This window comes from Prinia subflava, chromosome 4 (genome assembly GCF_021018805.1).
Source record: "Prinia subflava isolate CZ2003 ecotype Zambia chromosome 4, Cam_Psub_1.2, whole genome shotgun sequence".
Taxonomy (NCBI): Eukaryota; Metazoa; Chordata; class Aves; order Passeriformes; family Cisticolidae; genus Prinia; species Prinia subflava.
Window position 1 is genome coordinate 12,367,555 of NC_086250.1, and position 24,705 is coordinate 12,392,259.

General features: G+C 44.2%; 1 protein-coding gene across 2 annotated transcripts in view; it reads right to left on the reverse strand.

Annotated features, from left to right (window-relative positions):
• Positions 1-3,168: 3,168 nt before the first annotated feature.
• The window catches only part of RASSF8 (Ras association domain family member 8), a 74,812-nt gene continuing 53,275 nt past the window's right edge, over positions 3,169-24,705 (reverse strand). For both annotated transcript variants that reach the window (XM_063395509.1, XM_063395508.1), the window contains exons 4-6: positions 11,434-12,323; positions 9,316-9,460; positions 3,169-8,217 (exon numbers count right to left, since the gene is read on the reverse strand). In XM_063395509.1, coding sequence (XP_063251579.1) covers positions 8,096-8,217; positions 9,316-9,460; positions 11,434-12,323 — 1,157 coding nt within the window. In that variant the 3' untranslated portion in view covers positions 3,169-8,095. The remainder of the gene's footprint in view (positions 8,218-9,315; positions 9,461-11,433; positions 12,324-24,705) is intronic.

Here is a 24,705-nt window from a genome sequence, read left to right on the forward strand (position 1 = left end):
CTTCCCAGGCACAGGCAAATAACCAGGCACATGGCAGTATCTAAAATGGAATGCTTCAACCCTCATCTGTACAGCTTTCAGAAAGCTTCCAGGCCTGCTCAGAAACTGCAGGAATGACATCATTTGCTCACCAGTTACACTGACACTGTGAGTAAGACACGTCTCTTTGTAGGTATTACTGTGTCCTTTCTGAAGGAATGTGAAGTTGGGATGCTGGGTGCCTTACGCGGTTCCCTCCCACGTGCTGTGTGTTCCTAGAAAACCCCGCTTTCCCCATTGCAGTGCGGGCTGCTGCACGTACTGCTGCCCTCTCGTGTGGGCCTGCTGGGAACTGCAGCGTTGGCACAGCCGAGCAGACCCGAGTGTCTGGTGCCTGCCCCCGGCATCACCTTTCACCCCAGCCCTACACTAATGGACAGGGCTGCCTTTCTCCTTTGCTCTGTCACTGTCTCCTCCACGCTTGTTTTGTGTGTGACACAAGCGACGTGACAAGGGAAAATCCAGGTCATAGTCTTGGCAGCCACGTTGCCTATCTGCCAGGTCAAGGAAACACTTCAGACAATGTTGTAGTAACAAAATGTTGTCAAAGGTCAGCTGGCACTCTGGGATTTCCCTTCAGTGTGCCAGGAGGGCCAGTTCCACCTCATCGATCAAAGTTCACCTCAGGCTGATTGGGACTGCTAAAGCCAAATCATCTGTTCTGAGCACATAACATTTCATGAACAGCAGTTTGATACACACAATAAAAGTTGTGACAGGTAGTAATTTAGGAGAAGCTCCACAGGCAACCACGAAGAAATTCCAGTTATTTCCCACTTAAAGGCTGGCCTGAATTTCATTTTAGCAATAGCTCCTGATGGTACTTCTGTGATACCCTGTCACTGGCTCCAAAGCTGCATGATTCACTTTCCATCACACTGGCACTGAAAGGGATTTCAGGGCAAATGCTAATCAGGTTAAAGGTGTTTTACTTTGTCTACATCTCACTCCCTTCCTTCCATCACCCTCACTTTTTTTTTTGTTTTGTTTCTGTTTTAACCAGCAGCCCTCCTTTTAAAAATACCTAGGCAGGTAATTATCGGCACTCATTTGTGTTGCATTGGATAAGGTGGGGGCTTTTAAGCACACTTTCCACAAGCCCAGCTGGAGCTCTTAAGAATACCTTTTCTTCGAACTTTTGCTCATTAAAAATAAATCATAGAAAACTTTTCTTCCCTACAACTTGACTCAGGATTGAATATTAGATCTTTTATGCTGCATTTCCTGCTAAGTCTTCCAGCTACTATCTTCCTCCTTTAGCAGAGGGGTAGAACAAGACAAAGCATTTAGTTGGAACAATAAGCACAGTCTGGTGGAGTGGTATTTCACCTCCATCAGCTTCCAGATGTCTGAACAGAAGTGTGATGACACTGTGATGACACTCTCCCAGTCTCCCAGAGATCCCTGTAGCCTTTCCTCAGCCAGGGATTCAGATCCAAAAAGCCTCTAGAAATCAAACTTCTGATTCCATGGGGGAGAAACTCCAGGGCTGCCTGTGTGGCAGCAAGGATGGAGGCACACACAGAGCCACCAGAAGTGGCATGAAGACACTGGCAATGCCTGAGTTGCTCAGACATGTGGTGAGGTTGCTCAGTGAAGTTTATCAGCTCTGATTGCTTCAGTTGCTGGTTGCACTAGTAAATGCCAAAAAGGCTCCTTTCCAGCCAGCTCTGGACAGCACACAACTCACTGCAAAGGATGGGACAAAAAAGTACATCGCATACCCACCTGGAAAAAGGGAACAAAATAGAACAACTGAGATTGTCTCCATCCAGTATTTCTGGAGAAAATTAATGATGAAGCAGTGGCTGACCCAGAAAATACTCATTAACACTAGCTACAATATCAAAGGTAGCAAATATATCATTTTCAAGCAAGGCAATAATGGGGACCATTGCTCATTGTGCCCTACTTCAGACACCAGACATCTTAGTTGAAACAATCATTAAAAATTTGGGTTATAAAGGAATACTACCTAGCTGACACAGACATGACAGGCAGAAGAATTCAGTACGGCTTCTGAAAGAAATGGATCATTGATCTGGTCTGGTTTTGCAACTCATTAGTGGTTCAGTTACACTGAGCTAGTTAGTGCTGCAGCAGCCACATACAAATACACCACTTTGTTCTTTAGAGGCAAAGCAAAGATCAGAACTATTAGCTGTAGCCCTGGCTCTGCTGAGCCTGCTGGGAAACCTCAGTTCCCACAAAAGCCAGCCAGCCGACTGGCACAGGAGCAGGAAAGGGCACCTTTCAGAGCACAGGGCCTGCACGACTGCCACAGCCCTGACAACAGGGCCACGTGCTAGGGCTGCAGTGCAGCTCATGGCATTGTCCTATTGCCAGTCAACAGTGCCACTACTGTAAGCTCACTTCTCCTCACACCTAATGAGATTAGGCTCCAGTTAGCTTAGGAAAATCCATTTGTTGGGATATTAGACTAAGGACTGCATTTGGATGGCTTAAATCACAAGTCTTCAGTTGTATCAAGTTCCCAGCCTTGATTAGCTCAAATGATCTCAAGCAAACTTCACACCCTCTCTGGTGTCAACACAGTAACTACACCAGAATCTGGCATTAAAGGCCTTCTGCTCCTTGTTCAAAGATTAATTTCTTTCTGCCCCCTGAAGCATCAGGGCACCCTGCATTTGTTGTGGGCATAATCTGTACATTCAGTTCCTCTCCCTCCAAGTGAACCTCTACCTCTTTGCTTGAAGTTACACTTTCCCGGAGTCACTGACTGATTCTGTCATTTCAGGATTACAGTTAACTTTAATAACAGTTCCTCAGCTGAAAACAAGCTCCTCTTCCCTTTTGCAGTGCCTGGGCTTTATCTCATTGAGATTACACCACACTTACAGTAAAGGAGCTTTCTTGTCTCTGCCACAGAGGTCCCACATAACCAACTCTGTGTCCCACACCCCAAGGAAATGACTACTTAGGAGAGCTCCTGTGGCCTAATGCTCAACACAGGTCCATTTCTGGAACTGTGTGAGCTGGACACACCAGCCTTGGCCTTGGCCCTGCCTTCAGGCCCGGTGTTCTGTGACAATGTCCCAGCATCTCTCTCACGAGACATGCGCAACATGAACAGTGCAATCCCAGCGAACCATGAACTGTAAAGACCCAAAGTTTCAGAGGGGAATTTATTGTATGGGAGCATATCCAGTATTTTTTGTCAACCATTCATGAGAATAATAAAAAATAGAAGCTTTTTAAATGACAAAAAATATAGTTACATATAATACAGATTTCCATCTTGCATTGAAGCGGAGCAGTAATAAAATGCTCACTTGTGTTTTCACAGTTTGTGTTGCTTCTCTACGTTAAAGCATCAGCAACTCAAGTGTTCCAGTCAGGACCCCGAGTTAGCAGTTTCATGGGGTGACGGTGAGGGTGAACGCTCTCAGCATTCTGACACATTTCACAAGTACAGCAGGCACACTTGATCCTTTTCAGAACTACTAAAATTTTCAGAGGTACCAGCTACACTTGAGGCATCCTTGCTGTAACTGAAAGGGTTTTGTATCAGAACGCATTTTTTAGGCCCCAGTCAGAAACACATATGTGGAACACTCAAGAATGTGCTTAAATCCAATCTGGTTCACAGGGCTCCGAGCTGATCCTTTGTGTCCCCCTTGTTCTGCCCTCACAAGCACCACACATGGGCATAAAGCTCTAACCAGTACTTGGTCACATGTGTAAAGTGCTTGCAAGACCACAAAGGATTTAACATTCTTCAGCACTCCACTTAGAGACCTAAAGGCATTCATTGCATGCATACATTGGTATTTACTACACATACTTACACCCAGCACCCACTATTATTGCCATAATTCTTTGCTGGTATAACAGCTCATACACCAAATTTCACTTATTTAGTTTTCTACAAACATGGGAAAAAAAACACCTGAAGAAAGCTAGAACAGCTTTCAATCAGTCACTATATTGGCATTGAAAGCTTTATTTTGAAAACTTTAAGCAGCAATACTGAATAAATAGACAGAATGATTGTTTTGTCATCTCCATACAACTGATGGCCTTCATCCAAAACATTAAAATACTGTAGCAAATAGAATAAACATGCACATTTCAATGTTCTAAAAAAAACCAAAAAAAACCCCAACAAACAAACAAAAATCCACAAAAAAGGAGGTGTAATATAAAAGTAACACTTTGACACTTTTTTAATACAGTACAGATCATTAGAGACTATTTTTTTCTGGAAAAAATATCTGAATACAGTTTTGTTATTTACATGTATCATTAAGGCCCAATTCACTCAAGTTAATGCACATCAGGAATTTATATGCTTCAAGGTAACTCACTAAAAATTACAAGACTGATGTTTCTTTGATCATACTCATATGATCCCAGTTCACCAAAATAACGTAACACTCTTCACGCTAAAAACAAGGCAAGTGCTGCCCCAAGAGTAGATTTTTATTTCACTAAAGGATCTTTTTCCCTCTGACCTCTATGTTTGCATATTGCTAATGCTAGTAGTGGTGGTTCTCTTCTTCAAGAACTTCCTCTGAATTTGCCAGGGTTTAGAAAAGCAAGCAATCTCAAAGCTAACATACCATTTCCAGAAGCAATTCAGGCACTTGGGAACCTAAGTCCCACTGAAAGATACCGGGAGCTGACTTTTCAGAGTGGGACTTGGTTTCTCCCTTGCTCAGGCGTTCAGACTGTTCACCTTAGCCTTAACCTACTGGCTTTTCAGATGGTCACCCCCCTCTTTTCCCCTAACAACATAGCATCTCCAGCAAAAATAAACTGTATCCTCATGGATGAGAGAGGTAACACAGTTAATTTCCGTTAGTAATAAATTACAGGAGTTCTCCATATAAATTCCCTGTGCACTGGAAAATAGTGCTTGTGTATTCAACTATCTAACGCAAGCAAAAAACCCCATTTTTATCATGCTGCCCAGTAAATAATATGGCACTTGTTAAAATTAGTATGTGTAGCTTCTTTTCTGCTAATGCCCCAGGAGGTTTGGAACACTTCTGAAAATGGACTTTTTGTACAGTTGTGAAGAAAGAGTGCGTTTCCGCAGTTGATCAGAAGCAAAACTCTAAACACCGTAGTGTGAGGAATTTTTCTAACTGTTACATGTGGGTCAATTCACATTTAATGCAAGGGCATGCCATTTCTTTTTGGTTTATTTACAGAGAGGGTGAAAATGCTACAGAACTTCAGCGTGGGTGAAATTCAATAAGCAAGAGGAGTATGGTGGGGGCAGGGGAATTTGTCAGTGTCTCACAACTGGCAGGTCTGGATACCAAAGCCTCTCCTTGGCCACAGAAGTGGCTGAAGCTGCCAATGCTTTTCAGACCACCTCGACATGTGCCAAAGCCCTGGCAAGGAGGGGCCACTCAGGGGTGCTGCACTGGTCACTCCTGAGCCAGCTCCAGGCTGGCCCCTGTGTCCAACAGCTGCTGCAGTCAGCAGGTGCCACTTTTTAACTCAAACGTCAAATTCTTCCCTCGATTCTATGATAAAGCCCTCCAAAGCTGCTTTTCATCATTTTCCTCCTCCCTCCATCTTACAGAATAACCTGGCAGAGAAAGACAGCAGGTTTTATGATGCAAGAGCCCAATTCAGCTCAAACTGACATCTGTGGGAGATGGACCAGTCACAGGATATGAGCAAATCATTAGCTGGGGTAAATATGCTGATCTACCTTAAAAATACTTCATCTCAGGACAAGACTGTTCCCCCCCACCCCCATGCAGCATAATTTGGGCCAGACTTTGCAAGGTGCTGAGTGCCTCAGTTCTCTAACATCAAGAGGTGCTGAAGATGCAAGATATCCACTGGAGAGGGCCATTTCATTTCTGTAAATTGAACCCAGAATGTAAGGCATATATGCTCAAGTACCTTGGACAGATATTGTCCCCAAACTATGTATATTTTACACTTTATATATATATATATATATACACACACACATTCCTCTTTTTCTTTTTAATACAAAGTTATGAGCACAGAATTGTGATAAACTAACAGTAAAATGGGTGAGCACTGCAAAGGTTCCTCAGGTAGGAATCTCATTTTCCAGTTGCTCACAAGGGAAGATGAAAAAAAAAATACCCGATAAGTTAAACAGTAAAAATTCATAGTCCATTTGGAAAGGTCCTTTATATATTCACAGCCTTATCTGTTGCTGTTAGACTAAATACAGCAGCATTTTTAGAATATATGATGCCATTAATAAGTGGAAAGGAAAAAAAAAATGCATTAAACACTCAAGAATCCTTCATCTTCTGCCATATTGTTTAAAACTTCCATTTGTCAGGAAGCTCCTTTTTTAGAAAAGGAGACTTAAATTAACATTTATCTGCACATCAGTGAATCAACACAAGAGGATGCTAGAAGTTAAGTATTTTTCTATGGCTAAAAGCTTGGAGTTTCCTAGCAGTGGTGAAATCCTGACCCTGCCAGGGAGGACATGAGGAGCCCAAGGTCTTCAGCACTGCAGTGAGGGCACAGTGTCCCCCTTGTGCCCAGGGGATCTCCAGGGTGGGGGTGATGCTGTGAGTTGCTGTTAGACAGGAAATCCAAACCAGGGAAAGCCCATCCCTTCCCTAACTCATCCATGAGGCCAGCTCCCGACGTTTTCAGTGTGCCCCACTGATGCCAGTCCCTTTCTCCACAATCCTGGTGTGCCCTGCAGCAATCTCACTTCAAGGCCTGCAACCCATGAGCTATTTGGGAGTGGCTACTTTCTGCAGAAAACTCTGTCTAATTCATTCTTAGCTTTGATTGCATTAGAGCAATATCAAGATGCGATAATGTTCTCTTTTCACATTTTGTGAAAAATGACCATCAAATGTCATTTTTCAAAAATTACCTGTGAATTTTCTGCTTGGAAGCTTTACATTCTGTAAGTGACTGTCTTTCAATGGGACCAGATGTCTCCACCAGGGAGCGGAATGAAATCCTGGCCTCACTCCTGTCAATACGAACTCTGCTAGTGACTGCATGGGACTCTGCCAGGTTTCTTCCCTTCACAAAACTTGAGTGGATTCTGGAAGGCTGGAAGTGGATACTCATTTGTATTGTGTCTTTCTTCCCCTCCAACAGCAAGATTTGTAACAGAACAAGAACACTGTAATGGCTAGTGAAAAAAATGAAGTACAAAATGACACACAGTGAAAGCCTCCTACTCTCTTTTGGTAAGATATATGAAGACAACTTCTTACATTGTTCTTTTCTCAAAAGGCATATACAATGTGGCAAAATATTTCAAATATACATTCTATATAATAAAATATCATCTAACTAGTGCATCCTCAATCATATGCTGGAAATATTTTTACCAAGCCAAGGTTTAAAATCCATAAATCTTTTGAACATTAGGTGCTTCATTCAAGGCAGATACAACAGCAAGTAAATCCCACAAGCTCACTTTTCAAGCTTTAAAAGGTAGCAATGGATGGAACGTGACATATAATGACCCACGACAGAAATGAACAAAGTTAGTGGTGAGAAACCACTGCAATGGTTCAGCACCCCTCAGAACTCTGCATTGCAGGTTGCTGTACTTGATCAGATGGGGGATGTCGGTACACACAAAATAAAGTCACCTCGTCAGACTGACACACAGCCATACGTGATAATTCACAAGTTAAAAATAAAAATATAAAAGGTCAACATTCACAGGTCCATTGACTAACGGGAATAAATTAAACCTCAGATAAGTTGCATACATAGTTTCCTTCACCCTCAGTCTTCCATTCATGCCTATACAAGGAACAATACTTTCCCAAATACTTCTAAAGTAGCAAAAACACTGAAGGTTTTTGCACTCAAGCTGTGTTGACAGCAAGGTCATCCTTGCCAATTACGAATCGAGACAGTTCCCGTCTCTTTAGCATCAGTGCACAGGTTATGGCTCCAAGTGGTGTTGGAGGAAGAAGAAAAAATAACACGGTGGTGTAACAAAAAACCAAAACCAAACTTCTTCCATTCGTCATTGGCAGAATAAAATAAAGTGTATCTTGTCCAGGGTACCTTGCTAGGTCCTCTCTAGAAGAGGTATGTACTGTCATACATAGATGCCCTCCGGGTTAAAACCAGATGACAGGGGGTTCTGGAGGATCCGAAGGTTACTGGGGAGTTGCCTCGATGAGCCAGGGCGCTTCAGTGACCCAGACTGAAAGGTTGGCTCTGTATGAGAAAAAGGGCAATTAGGAAAGTCATCAGCAGGGGTGCACCTCTCCTCCTCCTGCTTAATGCAACACAGAAAACCCAATTCCTCATGTAACAAACTGCTGAAGTGCCTGGCTAGGAAGTGAGGAGTTCTAAGGTGCACACTTCCTGCTCGTTTCAAAACAGAACGACACCCATGCAAAAGAATTACCCTCCCACGAGAAACATGTACACAGTCACACACACACTTAAATGGTGATGTGCACAAAGAGCTTGAACCTGTAAGATAATTCAAAGCTTCAGCTTCCTGTCCACTTAAAAGAGTTCACACAAGTGCTGCATTTGAAGGTCTGGTTGTGTTTTCTTCTCTCCCCACCCGCTTGCCCTCCCAGTGCATTTTGGTTATAAAGTTTTCTCAGCAGAGGGACAGACCCAGCACAAAAGAATGCCAAGACAAAGAGCCCCTTGGAAGCAGAGTGCTGGAAAATGCACGCGACCGTGCAGGTGCCACAGCTCTGACACGCATTCAAAATACTCCTGGGCTCTGCCCAGGAAATTCTGAATCCAGATGTGGGCACGTGCAGGCTGCACTGATCTCACTGGGGGCCAAGTCAATTCGCACCCGCCGTACAGCCATCTGTGCAGGACTTCTGCATGGCTGGCAGCCCAGCTGGATTGGCTCCTATTCCTGTGCGGCTGCTGTCTGGGATTTCTTGGGATCCAGACACATTCCTTTTTCTGCTTTGACAACACCCCCACCAGAAGAGGAAGAACCCAGGCGAACAGCAAAGTCAGATGTACAATCACATTCCGTGCTGGCAGCCAGCCATGGCAGCCACTCTTGAAAGCTGCAGGCCTAATGCATTGCTGATGGGACAAACGCATGCCCAGGCACAGTGGGAGAGAAGTTCTCCACATACTGCTCTTTATTTAGAGCCTGCTAAACCCTTGGAATGAAAAGAAGTACTCGACAATGGGCTCTCGTAATGTTTTGCTGATATCTTTGCTAAGGGAGCACTCCCCTCACGTAGGAGTGCCAGCATTAAGCGGCAGTAAAGGCACTGCCCGCCCCTTCTCCCTCCTTCCCTCCCTCCCACAGCATTCCCAGGGATGCACCTCTCTCCAGCTCCACGTGTGGGGCCTCCACCTCCATGGGGTCTGCCGGCAGCACCGTCACCTTGGTTCCTGTTTGCTGGATGAACTGCTGCAGGTTCACCTGGCGCAGCTCCTTGGTCAGTTGCTCCAGTTCTTGTTCCCTGTCCTGCCAGGAAACAAAAAACATCTGCTGAGCAAATAAAGCAGCATTTCATGACTACATGTACAGTTGGGCAACTAATGCTTCTCCTTTTGATGAGAAAACCTTCAACTTTTAAAGCCCAAATGCAAACTGAAGAGATGAAAGGTATTTTAATCTTGTAATTTTTTAATTGTAATTTAAAAAGTGAGTCAACACTCACTAGCACTTACTAGAATCACAGAATCAATTAGATAGGAAAAGACCTCTGAGAACGTTAAGTCCGACCCATGATCCTAATTGGGTTTTTCTTAATATATTTTATTTTTGTATTGCTTCTTGGATGACTAGCAGCTGTTTCTCATACCACCTGAGAAAAACTTTGGCACGTCAGCAAATAAAGGTAATAGTGAGAACACTGAAAAAATAATCAACCGAGCAGCAGTCTGGCACCAAGTCTTACTCTTTCCTGAAATGTCCAGCATGGCTTAGACAGCACATTTTATTCTTCTGATCTTAAAATGAGTAAAATTCTTCTCTTTTCTTGTTCTTTGCATTTTCTATTTAAACTTTTTTGGCCACAACCTTCTCACTCTGCAAGGGTTTTGTGCAATGAAGCCAAAGCCTGGCTGGTTCCCCACCCCTTCAAAGCACAGATGATCATTTAGGATCTTCCTCTGTACTTCTGTCATGATATGCAAAACTTACAGCTCTGATAGATTACAACAGTCTTGGACTATTATTATTCCCACACACAGAGGCTGAGCTGCTTTAGCAGATATCTTTAACTTTAGGTATGCAATAACATATTTATCTATTTTCTCCCCTACAAAGCTCCGTAATGCAGAGCTCAGTTTATTTTCTTGTGGACTTCCAGATTTGTGCACCTTTAAGTTTAGAACAAGACTGAAAGATCTGAATTGAATGGGAACTTTCCCAAGAAAACCTAGACTATGAAAAGAACCAAGCCAGAGATATTTTGAACTCCATCATAGCCTCAGTAAATGTGACTGAAGATGGATAAAACCCACAAAGAGGACTTGAAACTTTCCATCAGTGCAAATCCTTAAGCGTAGCATGTCTGGAAACTTAGCACAGATAAACATGGCCAAAACTGCTTACAGTTTTTATCCAGTTTGCTTTGGATGAAAAGATTACTTTTCTCCTCCCTCATCATCTAGTAAAAACAGCTCATGCTGACATGGTTCTACGGCAGGAGTAAGCATGCAAAATCCCTTCACATATTCACAGAGGAATCACCTTAATGCCACTGCAGTGCTGCAGAATACACTAACTGGGAATCCTGGGAATCAGCAAGCGTCACAACTCCAACTGATGTGTGGTGACTTAGGACTATCTTATGTGGCACATAAAAGTCCCAGGAGCTCCAATCTTTCCTCCACCTCATCCAGCTAGCAGCTGGAGATCCTTTATTCTTTCATGCTCTATCAAGTTCCAAGTGGTATCGTTAACTTTAGCAAGGAAACAGGGACTGGATTCTCTTTTGACACGTCCCACAAATGCCTGAGGTGTAGAGAAAATAAAATCTTGAACACCGGTGAGTCAGCCAGGAAAAGAGGGATGCTGTTCTTTAAAACCAAAACCCTGTAAGGCTGCAGGTACTTTACTTTAGCTCTGTACCTTTCCAGGTGCTGCTTTTGGACTGTTCTTTGTTATTAATCTCTTTTGGTGGCAGACAAACCTAGCAAAGATCAGAAGTTTATCCTCAGGAAAGGCTATGATGGTGCAAATTACTGCTTTTCTTCTCAGACAGTTTGAATGAGCAAGTTAAACACAGGTGAAATAAAAACAGTCTGCTCTTCAAAAAAACCCTCACAAACTGAAATGCACTTTGAAAATGAAAGCAACACATCCCCTCTCTTACCTCAATTCACTTTGGAAACTGTCTTATGTTGTCTTTCATCGGCTTCAGATTTGTGTAAGAGAAATTAGTCACAGTCTTTGACTTTCTCTAGCTATGGATAAAAAGACAGTCTTACCTGTAACCGCTTGGTAGCTTGGCCCAAAGACCTTTCTACCGCTTTAATGCCGTTTTCCAATCTCAGACTCTGCTGGCCCTGAATATCGATTTCTCCCTTCACCTTCTCGATCTTTTCCTTGACCTCTTCTTCATTCACCTGGGATTCTTGAACTTCTCGCTGCAGCTTCTCAGCCTCAAGGCCACTCTCCATGTTGTGGATCTGAGACACGTAGTCCTTGAGCTTGCTCTCGCACTCCAGGATCCTCTGCCTCATCTCCTGCAGCTGCTCTGTCAGCTGCTTTTCGTTCTCCTGTTCGATCTGCAGCTCGTTTTCCCAGAACTCTTCCTCTTCAATCTCCACTTCGTTCCGTTTGATCTTCTGCTCCAGTTTGAGGATTTCTTCTTCCAGGCTGGCGTTGTACTTTTGCTCCCAGTAGCGGATCTCGGCTTCGTTGGACTCCAGCTGCTTCTCGATGCACTGAAGCTTCTCCGTCTGGAGGTGGATCAGTTTCTTCAACTCATCCGCTGTTGTTTTACAGTTGTTGAGCACCTTTTGCTTGAACTCGGATTCCTTGCTCTTCCCAAAGATGTCCATTAGCCCCTTGGCACCGCCGGTGAAGGTGAGGGATTTCCTTTTCGGCTCCCTCCTCTTCATGGCCTTGTCCCCGGGCGGCCGCAGCTTGGCCAGGGGCGGCAAGCTCTGCCGGTACAGAGTCCTCTCGGGGATGCGCGCCACGCCGTCCGACGTGGGCCGCTCGCTCAGGGAGGGCCCGGTGCGCCGCAGGATCAGCTGCACGTCGCTGGCGTACTGTCCCCACTTGTTGAGGGACACGATGGGGTTCTCGTGCGGCGCCAGGTGCCGCTCCGTGTCCCGCCACTTCTCGATCAGCGTGTAGCGCCCGGTGCGCCCTGCAAGGGAGCACAGCGTCAGCGCGGCCGCGGGGGGGCGCCACCGCGCCGCCCGTGAGGGGCGGCACCGCGACAGGAGCGGGGCAGGCGCGGGGCAGGCGCGGGGCAGGCGCGGGGCAGGCGCGGGGCAGGCGCGGGGCAGGCGCGGGGCAGGCGCGGGGCAGGACCCTCCCGCCCCTCACAGCCGCTTCAGCGCCTGCCGCAGCACACGCTGCCTCACTCAGGCTGCCCGCACAGGAGTTCGCCTCTAAACCCTCCCCGCGCAGGGCGGGAGCGGCAGCAGTGGAGAAGGATCGACACCGTGAGAACCGGCGGAACTGCGCAACCCCGGGGCTGCCGGCCGGCTGGGAGGGACTGAGAGTCATGGAATCGCACAATGGATTGGATTGGGACGGACCTAAAGATCATCCAGTTCTAACCCCCTGCCAAGGGCAGGGCCACCTTCCACTATCCCAGTTTGCTCAGAGCCACATCCAGCCTGGCCTTGGACACTGCCAGGGATCCAGGGGCAGCCACAGCTGCTCTGGGCACCCTGTGCCAGGGCCGCACCACCCTCACAGGGAAGAATAAAGTGAATGACCCGGCAGTGTTGGTAACCACCACATAAAAACACCCAGTGCAAACCTCTAGACCAAGGACAGGAGTCCCAGATCTTTCATACAACCACGCAGAAATATCGAATGTGGAGGCAGTGTGTTAAACTTGCTGTTAAACTTCCATCAGTCAGAGGCAGCTGTTAATGACTGGCAGAGCCTCAGTTCCCCTGTTGACACCCTCCAGTTCACTCAGGCACTGATCCAGCCTGGGCAGCACTGCTGATGTGACAAACCTTCACTGAGGAGAGCACAGGGACAACAGCAGCAGAGGCTGCCTAAACTGCAAATGAGCAATCGGGATCCCTGCACAATCTCTTTGCCTGTAACAGGGGCTCCCACATCCCCACTAGGGTAACCCAGCCTTCAAGAAGAAGCTCAAGTCCTTTCATAAGTGTTGAAAGTTTTTCTGAGCACCTTATTGACAATACAACTTATTTTCATGGCTTCATGTCTGTTCTTATCAAACACACTTAAATTCAGCTCAGCAGTCTTCTTCCTCCAACACCAATTATGGGATTTTTTTCTAAGCATTCTCACTACTCTGAAATACAGCATTCTTCCACTCCAGAAGACTTTCCCCAATCAAAGTAATCTCACTGAAAAGCCACAACATTATTTACAAAAAGATGGGAAAGATGAACTGCTTTTAAAGCATTTGATGCTAATGAATTTCTGAACAGCTCCACAATTGCCATTAACCTTAAAAACATCATTAGCTACTTTAATGCATTACCTAAATTCATTTTCATGAGAAATGATCATTCAAATGATTTATTTCAGCACATAAAAGCCTGAAATATCTGTCATATATGCAACTACAGAGGGGAGAAGTTGGAAGAAAGTAGTAGTAGTTATCAGTAGGAAAGCATTCGATGTGTTCTTTACCTTGTACTACCTGCCCAACCATCACACTTTTCTCAAAAGGACAAAAAAATCCTAATCTCAGGCTGGAGATCTGCCCCTGACCTCCAGTCACAACACTCACATGGACTCCTCACTTCATATTTGTAGGAAACAAGCTGCACTGTGGGGATTAACACACTGTGCACCACTCTAAAATCGGACGCTGCCCTCAAAGAGCTTCCCGAGCTACAACTACTGTGTTAGAAATGTTCCTCTGCTCTCACTTTCTCACAGTTAGCTCCCAAAGCAAAGAATAGGAACAAAAATTGTCTGCAGAGGCACCACCTGGAAAACGGGCGGCTTTGGCTCGTGGTTCATCCCAGAGGGATTGGCTGGACCAGTCAGAGACCAAAATGCCCATGTTCACTTCCAAGTTAGGAGTGAGGGCTGAAAGATTTGGCTGGTGGAAGGCAGCAAAACTAGGCAGGCAGCATGAGAACAGCAATCCACCACCCCAAATGCTGTATAAATGACTCTGGGTAGGGACTGAGTAAAAAAAGTGGGGAAAAAACCCCCAAACCTATCAGCATACTAACATACTTGGATAACACTCTCAGAAAGAGATTTAAGGCTTATTCTAATAAAGTTCTTCAAAATCAAGTTTATTAAGGTATATGGTATAAAGCGGGAGATTTTTTGCTAACTCACAATATTGCTAATTGATCCATGAAGATTTATAGCTTGTAGGAGGCATTGGTGGTGTTATAGGAAAAATAAACCTACTAGTGTTTGCCACAGCAGACGAACAATAAATCCTGGAGAAGAAAAATTAAGTAAAAACATACCCCAGGACAAAGGCTGCACTTCACTGCTCTGGTTTTTTCATCTTAGAAGTTTCCAGCTTGTAATCATGGTTGTGCTACTAATGTTCATGTTGTGTCAGAATCGGTCAAGTTCAAAGAAGTCATGAAATTGCAAACTGGAGTAGGTACCACTAGGGGAGCGAGCAGAGTGCAATTTCTATTCACTCTGCTATTAAATTCATTACTTAAAAGAAATGTAACAGGAGACAAAAGGAAAAAAAGGAAGAGAAATTAGAAGGGGGAGGGGAATAAAGTTCTAACAACCTTGACCAAAAGTGAATTGAAGAATTAAGCACAGACTTGCCAAGAACTATTTTCATCTTAGCTTAGAGTTCCAAATCAACATGCAGCCCTAAATAATGAACTCAGCACTCAAGATCCACATAAAAGAAAGTGTTTTGTAGAAGTAATACTTGCACCGTTCAACAAACACACCTGGAGCTCAGGACTGCTCTAAAGCAAAGCTGTTCTCTTCCAAGATCATTACCCAGGTCTAGTGCTCAGCCTGTGCATGACGCAGATTAACAATACCCAGACAACCACAACTGTGATATTTGCCTGCATTAGAGGGGATTAATTCACAAATGAAAGGGTGAATGAGTTAATTCAGAACTAATGACAGAGTATTTCAGAACACAGGCAGAATGCAGGCGTCCCTGTAGCAAACTGCTGGTTTTGATGTGCAGCCACCACTGACATGGAGGAAGCAGCAGCTTGCCTGGGTTGTTGACGAGGAGCAGTTCAATGCCTGCATGCTGCTTCTTGCCCTGTGTGTTGTCCACAAGCTTCTGGACACCAAAAGCACCTGGCAGAATTCAGTCCACCTTCATTCATGCAACCTTATTATTTTAAAAATTAAGTTACAGTCACATTCAGGTGCTGGCCATGTATCAGCAATATATGGCATTCCTTAAATTACAGTGTGTTACTCCCAGCTGAATATTATATTGAATCCCACCCAGAATTTTGCAGTGTCTCCAGGAAGGTTCAGTGACCAGTTCAGCAGTCAATCCCCCTAAAACTTCTGAAATAAAATGTTTCTTTAACTGCAACTAGAACAATCTGGACTTTTTTTTTTATATATACTTCTATCAAAGCCTTGTATATATGGGAATGGTAGAGAAAACCATACAGACAGGCCTAAAAAAGCACAAGCAGTGCTGTGTTCTCTGGTTTTCTCTTTACAAAACAGAATTCAAGGGCTGGAGAAAGCACAAACCTCTGCACCCTATTTCAGGTCCAGCTACTTCATGGGCAGCAGGGGAAAGGCATTTCTTCTCCACTCTGCTGAGGCCCCCCTGCAGGGCTGCAGCCAGGCCTGGGCCCAGCACAGGAGGGACAGGGAGCTGCTGCAGCCAGGCCAGAGCAGGGACACCAAGGGCATCAGAGGGATGGAGCAGCTCTGCTGGGAGGAAAGGCTGAGGGAATTGGGATTGTTCAGCCTGGAGAGGAGAAGGCTTTGGGGTGACCTCACTGTGGCCTTGCAGTGCCTGAAGGGAGCCCACAGGAAAGATGGAGAGAGACTCTTGACAAGGGCCTGGAGTGACAGGACAAGGGAGAATGGCTCCAAATTGACAAAGAGGTTTAGATTGGATATGAGGCACAGATTGTTCTCTGTGAGGGTGCTGAGGCCCTGGCACAGGTTGTCCAGAGAAGCTGTGGCTGCCCCATCCCTGGAAGTGTCCAAGGCCAGATGGGACTTGGAGCAAGCTGAGACAGTGGAAGGTGTCCCTGCCCATGGCAGGGGGCTGGCATGATCTTGAGGGTCCCTTCTAACCCAGGCCATTCTGTGATTATTACATGGTCCCTAGAATGGAGACCCTACATGTACTATATGGTATCACAAACCAATCTCAGAACAATCACCAAGAACTTGTATCGGTTTTGCAGACAGCAAATGACAAGCAATAACAGAAGTAGGTATATATTTATATCCTTAAAGCACAGTGCATCTGCACAAAGGGCAGTGTCAAGGTTAATAGTTTAAGTTCCTACCTACAGCTCCCTAAGCACACAAATTTATCACAGGTTCTATTAATACAGGAACACCTTTAAAAGAAGAATTTATTTCAAAATTGAGAGACATCAAAAAAGGAAATACATGGACTCCAGAATGCTGATGTTCTGACAGCCTGCAAATACCTGTCGTGTGTGGTTGGAACCTGGGCTTCCTGTGGAGGCCCAGGGGCCTGCCACCAAGGTGACCGTGCCTCAGGCCTGGAGAGGCAGAGGCAAATGGCGAGAGATGCTCCTCTAGACTAGGGAGAGAAAAGCCTCCCTCCCATGGACCTTTGCAGCCATATATTAATGACTTATAAATTCTCTTCCTTCATTGGTCTCTTAGTTCAGGGCACCCCTGTTCAGCCCCTGTTTACCATATATTTACCCCAGAATGTTCTTCCTTCCCCTGGCCCCCATTGGCTCAGTTTTGCCACAGTGCTCCATCCCTGTGGCCCTACTGGTTCTCCCAAATCTCAGCTACACCCCCGCTCCACTTTCCTTTATCCCTATTGGCCCTGGATCCTCAGAGCCGCCCCTTTTCCCCCTTATTTAACCCTGTGCCCTCAGACCAGTTCTGCTCCTGTCCCTGGACCCCTTCAACACTGTACCCTGTTCCTGCTAGTACACTGTTTTGGGATAACCACACGAGGACCTGTCCCTTGATCTCGTCAGACATTTTAGCAGTGTCCTCCGGGCCCCAAAAGTGCAGGTCACTCTCAAGGCCTCGTTGCAGCATGCTGCAACAACTTCCTGTGACATGAAATGGAAAACTGAACTCAGTGTCCTAGATCTGGCTCTGCTGCACAGCCAAACACAAGCTCTGGACCCAAGTGCCCATGCCACGTGCCCAGCCACTGTAGTCTTAGCTTGGGATTGATGTAATTTGCTAATTTAAACACAGATTTCATCACAATGAACTGTGATTAAACTAATGAAATATAGGTACAAGGTAATGAACATTTTTTTAGACTCTCAAGAGGCAGATTTTTAAATTATACTTCATGAAGGTAGTAGGACAACATTACTCACTTTAAGCTCCTCTATATGCTTTAATATTTGCAGCTGACACAGTAGACAGAGCAACCATTTCTGCTGCCAAAAGTGAAAATGAAACTCCAAAGGAAAGCAGCAGTAGCAACACTCTTGGCAGGACTGTAACCTGAGAGGTCATTAATTCCCTCTTTCAGGGCAGAAATGATTCATCCCATTACTCCCACCCAAAAGACCGTGATCCTCTACAAGCAAAACATTTCAGGCACTACATTATTTTTTTTGCTATGCAGGTAATGTTATACACCATGAAAAAAAAACCAAACAAACCTATCTGTGCCTTATCTTTCCCATCAGGCTACAAATGTATATGCCAAGAACCAAGCAAGATCCATATTTCCATTGTCTCCTGTGCTTCAGAGCCAGGATGTACAGTGTTGCAGCAGCCCCCTTATTAGAGATTAAAAAAGAGCCAAGGCACAGCCTTCTTGTTTATCATGACATGAAATGAGTCCTGGTTTATTCCTCTTCACAGCTCATCTTAACTCCAATTCTTCACTGATTCTGGCTGCAGCAAGCCCCTACTGTAGGTTTCCCTTGCAGCCTCTTTCTGCTGATTACTTCCTGCTAAACTCTGACTGCAGGTATCAGTTTGCAGATCCTGATTGCAGGCTTTTACCTGGATAGACTGTGACTGCAGGTTTCAACAACAGGCTCTAACTGCAGACCCACACTGATCTTGCAGAGGTGATTCTCTCTCCCCAGGACCCTGCTTCATGATTCTCTCCTTCCTGCTCCTCAAGGTTCCCCCTCCATGATGATCCTCCTCTTACCAGCCAACCTCCTCTTTTATCTCACTCGTCCTTATGGGGTATAGCTGTTACTCATCAGGGGCCAAGCTGTATCGGTTAATGAACAAAGCTGTTACTTACCAGGACTGAGGTCACCTTACTCCCTTCTCCTACAGTACAGCAGTGAGTCAGTGCAAGCAGGTGACTCATTGCCCTGGTCTCACATAAATAATTTCTAAGAAAAGTGGTGGGATAACCAGTCTTAAATACGAGAGTATCTCTCCTTCCCTAGAAAAGGGGTTGGGGTGGGCAGGAGCAGGTCTTTGTCACCAGAGGTCATAGAATCATTTAGGCTGGAAAAAACCTCCAAGATTATCAAGCCCAAGCTGTGCCCGATGCCCACCTCGCCACCCAGTGCCACACCCAGTCATTCCCTGGATGCCTCCTGGGATGGGGACTCCAAACCTCCCTGAGCAGTCCCTTCCAATGCTTAACAAACTTTTCCATGACTAATTTCCTGCTGATGTCCAACTTGAACCTTCTGTGGCAAAGCTTGAGGCTGTTCCCTCTCATCCTGTCCCTTGTTCCCCAGGGGCAGAGTCCGACTTCCCCTGGCTGTCCCCTCCTGTCAGGGAGCTGTGCAGAGCCAGAAGGTCCCCCCTGAGCCTCCTTTTCTCCAGGCTGAGCACCCACAGCTCCTTCAGCCACTCCTCGCAGGACTTCCTCTCAAACCCTTCAATGCAGTCTTGCTCCCAGTTTCTCCTCTTTCCCTGAGACCACCAGGATGCACTCAGTGCCAGGGAAGTGCCCTGGCAGGCACATTCCTAGGTTCCATTTTCCCCAGGGGTCCCATCACCTCTGCTGCACAGCAGCTGTGCCAAGAGCCTGCCCTGCAATGTGGCACTCTGCACAGTCTTGGGGAAAAAAAATACAGGTAAAAAAAAAATCTGCACCTAAGACAGAAGTTTTAAGATACCCACACTAAAAGGGAAGTTGCACTAGTCTCAGTCTTGAGCTGAATCTGAATGACCACCCCAGACTTATCACACTGTATAATAAGAATAAACACACTGTCACCTATCTGCACACAGGTCTCTGTGGAGGTAAAGCCAGACCTGCCAACACTTAGCTCAAGCCAAAACTAGACTGCCCAGAGCTGAAACTGAAAAATACACACCCTGCACTTGGATACAGCTGTCTGACCCACTTGGTTTACCAGAGAAGCCTTCCAGCCCTGGGCTGTCTTCCTTCACAAGGCAATGCAAAGAAGTTGTTATTGTATGTGGGTAAAATCTTCTAAGAACTCTTAATATGTGGAACATGTGGGTGAAAATGCTCTGCCTTACCAAAGGGACAACAGCGTTAACTCCTGAATCTTTAAAAGCACTGACAGAAAAGTAATTGCTGGCAATTTTAATCAACCCAGCATGATTTGAACTCAGTGTCTTTGAAATATGATGCTGAGATTTCACTCATACGATACTTAAGTTAACATCCATAGCAATTTAAAAAAAAAAATACCATTCTGGCTACCTGAGAACTCATTAAATACCCAAGATTAAGAGAGAAAAAAACCAAAAAAACACAAACCTTCAAAATAGAGGTTAGAGTTTGCATTACTCAGGTTTCTTAACTCATGCTATATTTTGCAACCACAGGTATGAAATACAACAGAAAGTACAGAGTGAGAGGAGGAGTCCAGTCCTAGGAAGCAAAACGCCCAGAGGCTCCATTGAAGGTCTGCTGAGTTCTCCAGGCACAGCCAATCTCTCCAGGTCTTTACCAGGACTGAAGCCTCAGTTCATTACTATTGTCCTTGCTCTCAAAAAAAGGGTATGCAGGAGTTTATCACAACCTGACAGAACAAAGCTCTGTCATCACTTCATACTTGCAACTGCCTTTTGTCCAAGCACTCTGAGTACCACACTGATTTTAGAGCTGTGTCCTACATAGGTGAAACAACGGGGAAGTTTGGCTGGGACCACACAGCAACATGTGGCAAAGCACATCCAGCAGCCCAGGTTCCTCCTGGTGAGGTTACTGTCACCAGATTTCTGAACCAGAAGGTTTCTATGATCACACCATGGGATCACCACAAAGCACAAATTTTTTGTACTTATGTACAAAAACATAAGTAATGTCACTACTTGAAGTGGCAGAGAATGAAATCTTGGGGTTGACAAATCACAAATTTTAAGGAGATCCTTAACATAGACACCTTCCACTATCCCAGCTTGCTCAGAGCCCCATCCAGCCTGGCCTTGGACACTGCCAGGGATGGGGCAGCCACAGCTGCTCTGGGCAACCTGTGCCAGGGCCTCACCACCCTCACAGGGAACAATTTCTTCCTCATATCAAATCTAAACCTTCTCTGTCACTGTGAAGCCATTGTCCCTTGTCCTGTCACTATATGGTTTTGTAAAAGAAGTGGTTTGATCTTTCCAGATACAACTCTGGCTGAGCTGTAAAATGCTCTAACATGTTTGAGACAACATTAACACTTTAATACATTCCACTTATCTTTGAGGAAAAATACTCAACTGGAATTAAAACAAAACAAAACACCCCCACGCCCTGATGGCTGCATTTGTTTAATTTTTAACAAAGAGACAGCTGTACTTCTTGTTCAGTGAAGCACCACTGATTCTCCAGTCAGAAGCACCAAAATCCACAGCACTACTTAAAGAAGGTCTGCCAATTTAATTATTTGCCACTGAAAATTACAGGGAGGAGGGCAAAGGGTTTCTTTTAGTAAAAAATTCAAGCTTCATGTCTCTATACTGAAATATTCTCTTTCTAGGAAACACATGTCATTCTGAGTGGAGGAGATGAGTTCTAGGCTCCAGGGATAAAAGAAATAACAACAAATGCAATAAAAATCCTCATGGGGCTGGAAGTGGGAGAGCAGCACTTTGGAAGGAACAGGACAAGTGTATTTGTGACTGCACTATTTGTCACCACATTCCTTTAGAAGATTTATTTTTCTTGTTTGAATAGAAAACAACAAGTAAAAGCCAAATTAAAAAAAATCTATAATTAAGGTACATTTGCCTAAACCACTAGCTAAAATGATTAGCTCACTTTCTTTAGGATAAACCTGCTTTCCCCCCCCACTATTACAGTGATTTTTTGAGAGGAGTCACTGTGATCACACCCATTTCAAAACAGACCTTCAGCTGAGTTTACCAACCATCTCATCACACACAAAGTTTAAAAGTATCAACAACTCTCTTTTTACTCTTTTTCAGTTGTTCAAATTATGAAGGGGAATCAAAATGACCAAGCAACGTTTATATGAAGCCACTCTGTTTTTCACAGAATGCACAGAAAACTTTGTGGAGAATGCACTATTAGATGCACATTTTTAAAAGATACAAGGATGAATCTTGGAGAAGGTCATCTGTCCTGCCAAAAATATTTTAAAAATAAGACTCATGGTTCATCTATTTAAACTGTGTGCTGAGGTATATTTTTGTTTTGGTGAGGGCTTTGTTTCTCATGATGAAACAATCACTTCTCTTATTTGTATTAAAAAGCCAAATCTTCTTTGTCCCTTGCAAAGTTTGAGTTAAAAAGAAAAAGCAGACGCAGATAAAACTCATAAAAGGTAGTATCAAATGTTCTTCAAGATCCCAGTGAGGGATGATTTCACTCTCTGGAAACTTGTAACTGAATAGTTTTATGTCTGCCTTGAATAGAATTCCAGCCATCCGCCCTCCAGCTAAGGTAATTCCAACTCCTTCCAAGTTAGAGATACAGACAATTTTAGTATCCAAAGTTATATCCAACTGATATTATTCTCTCTTGCATTCAATAAATTACATACACGTTTTTAAAAATAAGCTTTGTTGAGGCACCAAAGGAGACAAATCTCCCCTTTTTTTGTTTTGAAGAATGAGGGGGCATTTGAGATCGAGATTTAACTTCAATCCAAAAGAAAAATTAAAAAAAAAAAAAAAAAGAAGAAAAAGGAAAAAACCCACAACCAACCAAAAAACCCTAAAATTCTTACTTTGGCTAGTCATTTCCTGTTCTGCAGTATCTGCAGTAATCAAGAGATGGGCAGCAGCAGAAAGGGAAGAGCTCACAGTGCAAAAACAGGTAACACAAATGTTATTTATCAGGAGTCCAGCCCCAGAGAGAGACTTTTTACTGGAAAAGCTCCAATTTCTAAGGAATCAAGGAACGTTAGCCAGGCAAGTTAAGTGACAGAATACCATGGCCAAAGAATTAGACACTGGATATGGGACAGAACCTCTTACAAAGTCTCATAGCCGATATAACTTGATTTTTATGCTAAAATAGCCCTAGAAAATATAAAAGAAAGCAAAAAATACCCAATAAACTTTTGTATCCTGAAGTTGTTACTGAATTTTCATGACATGGGGGAAGAGTTGGAAAGTGCATAGATGGAAACCTTTTTTTTTTTTTTTTTTTTTGCTTTTATCACAGCAGGAGATCAGGAGACAGGGCCCTGCATTTGATCAAGTGACAGCAAAAGGCACTTCTTAAAATACAAGAAATTCCATTTAAGGACAACACACTCTGACTGCCAGGGTGAGTGAACAGTGCTGCAGTCAGGTCTCCACACTTGTGCACATTCAGAACCCAACTGCCCTGGGTCCTGAGCAACCTGCTCTGCCTGGCCCTGCTTTCAGCAGCAGAGCTGGATACCGTCCAAAAGTGCCCTCTAACCACAGATTTGGATTTTCCTATTTTTGAAATACAGGACAAAGCTTTGTTTTTCACATGTCTAAAACAGAGGTAGCTTCATTTGTCCATGAGAAATTTCTTAGCTATGGATATCTTAATCCAGGTATCTTTGTCTGGTGCTTTCCTCAGTGGATATGGCTGTAAAATAAGCCAGTCTGCAGATATTCCAGACACTGCACTTTAACAAAATCATATTTCTTGCAATTCACCTTACAGGCTCAGGGAAGAAGACTGTGTTGTGTGTGTTGTATGCTTGAGTCAAAGACCTAGTAATAAACTGTGAGGCACAATAAAACAAAAGGAGCATCTCACCAACTTTACAGACAGACAAAATAGTCCTGAGTGCAGCCAAATTCTGTGACTGCTGAAGGAGCCAGACTGCAAAGTGGAAAATCCCATCAGAGCCAAGCGAGGAGGAAGCCAACTAAGACTGGCTACCTTTCACCACCAAATGTCAGGTGAGAGCTAGAGTGATCCATTTTCACAGATTGCCATTCAAATTCAAGTGACAATTACTCCTGGTAAGCTGGGACCTGCAGCCAAATCACAGGGCAGCCAGATGGTTCTGTCCTGATGAATGGCCTGACAGGAGGGCTGGGAAAGGTAATTTATGTGGTGCTTGATACTGTCCTAGCTGCCCCTGAGAGAGGGGAATTGTTCTGGGGGTTTTCTAGAGAGGGTATTTGCCTTGGGAAGGAATTTGCAAGGGATTATCTTGATTTGGCTCTGGTTGCAGCTGAAATTTATCTCAGCATGGAAGCAGAGTCACCTGTCCCAGACAAACTGGTGATGTGTTACAAAAAAGGAAGTCTGCAGAGGTAACAAAACCTGTGTGTGTTTCCAAGGCTGAGGGAGTCTTAATGGAGTTCAGGCTAATAACTGAGGATATAGAAGAAAACTCAAGCAGAAATTACACAGGAGAACATTAAATTACTGTCTAGAACTGGGAGTCTGACATTTCTGTGGGAGAATGCAAAGGAAACAGAATGAAAGGGATATTGAAAGCAAAGTGAAGAACAAAAGTATCACAACCATTTTATTATTTCTAAACATGTATCACTTATGACTAGAAAATGATCATGCTAACAGAACTGTTTCTCAAAAAACCTGCAGGCAGAAAATGAGACATGGAAGCAATTGATGAACCAATTACCATTAAACAAAAAGCTGCAACTAAATCAGTAAAGAAACACATTTTACAGTTTAACATCAACTTAGAAGATTTGAGAGACAAACTGACTTTCTACAATTTTTAAATGAAGATTTAAAAGGCATTTGGTGCATATAGATAAGCACATGCTAGCATTTTGTTCAATCCTCTTAAAGTATAAAATAACTAAGTCCCAGTCTTCTACTCCATCAGATATAAGTAGATGGAAATTATGCTTAAAAGTTTAACATTTAAATAAATAAACATCAATTTCAGAGAAATTGACTTTATGCTTACAGGGAGAATACCTTGTTGACATTCACAGGCCTAACTTGCTTTTTTATTAGAAAATTATTATTTTCCAATTGAGTCACACTGCTAAGACAATCTTGCAAAACAGCTGACATACTGAAAAATACAGAAGCTCACCTTTAA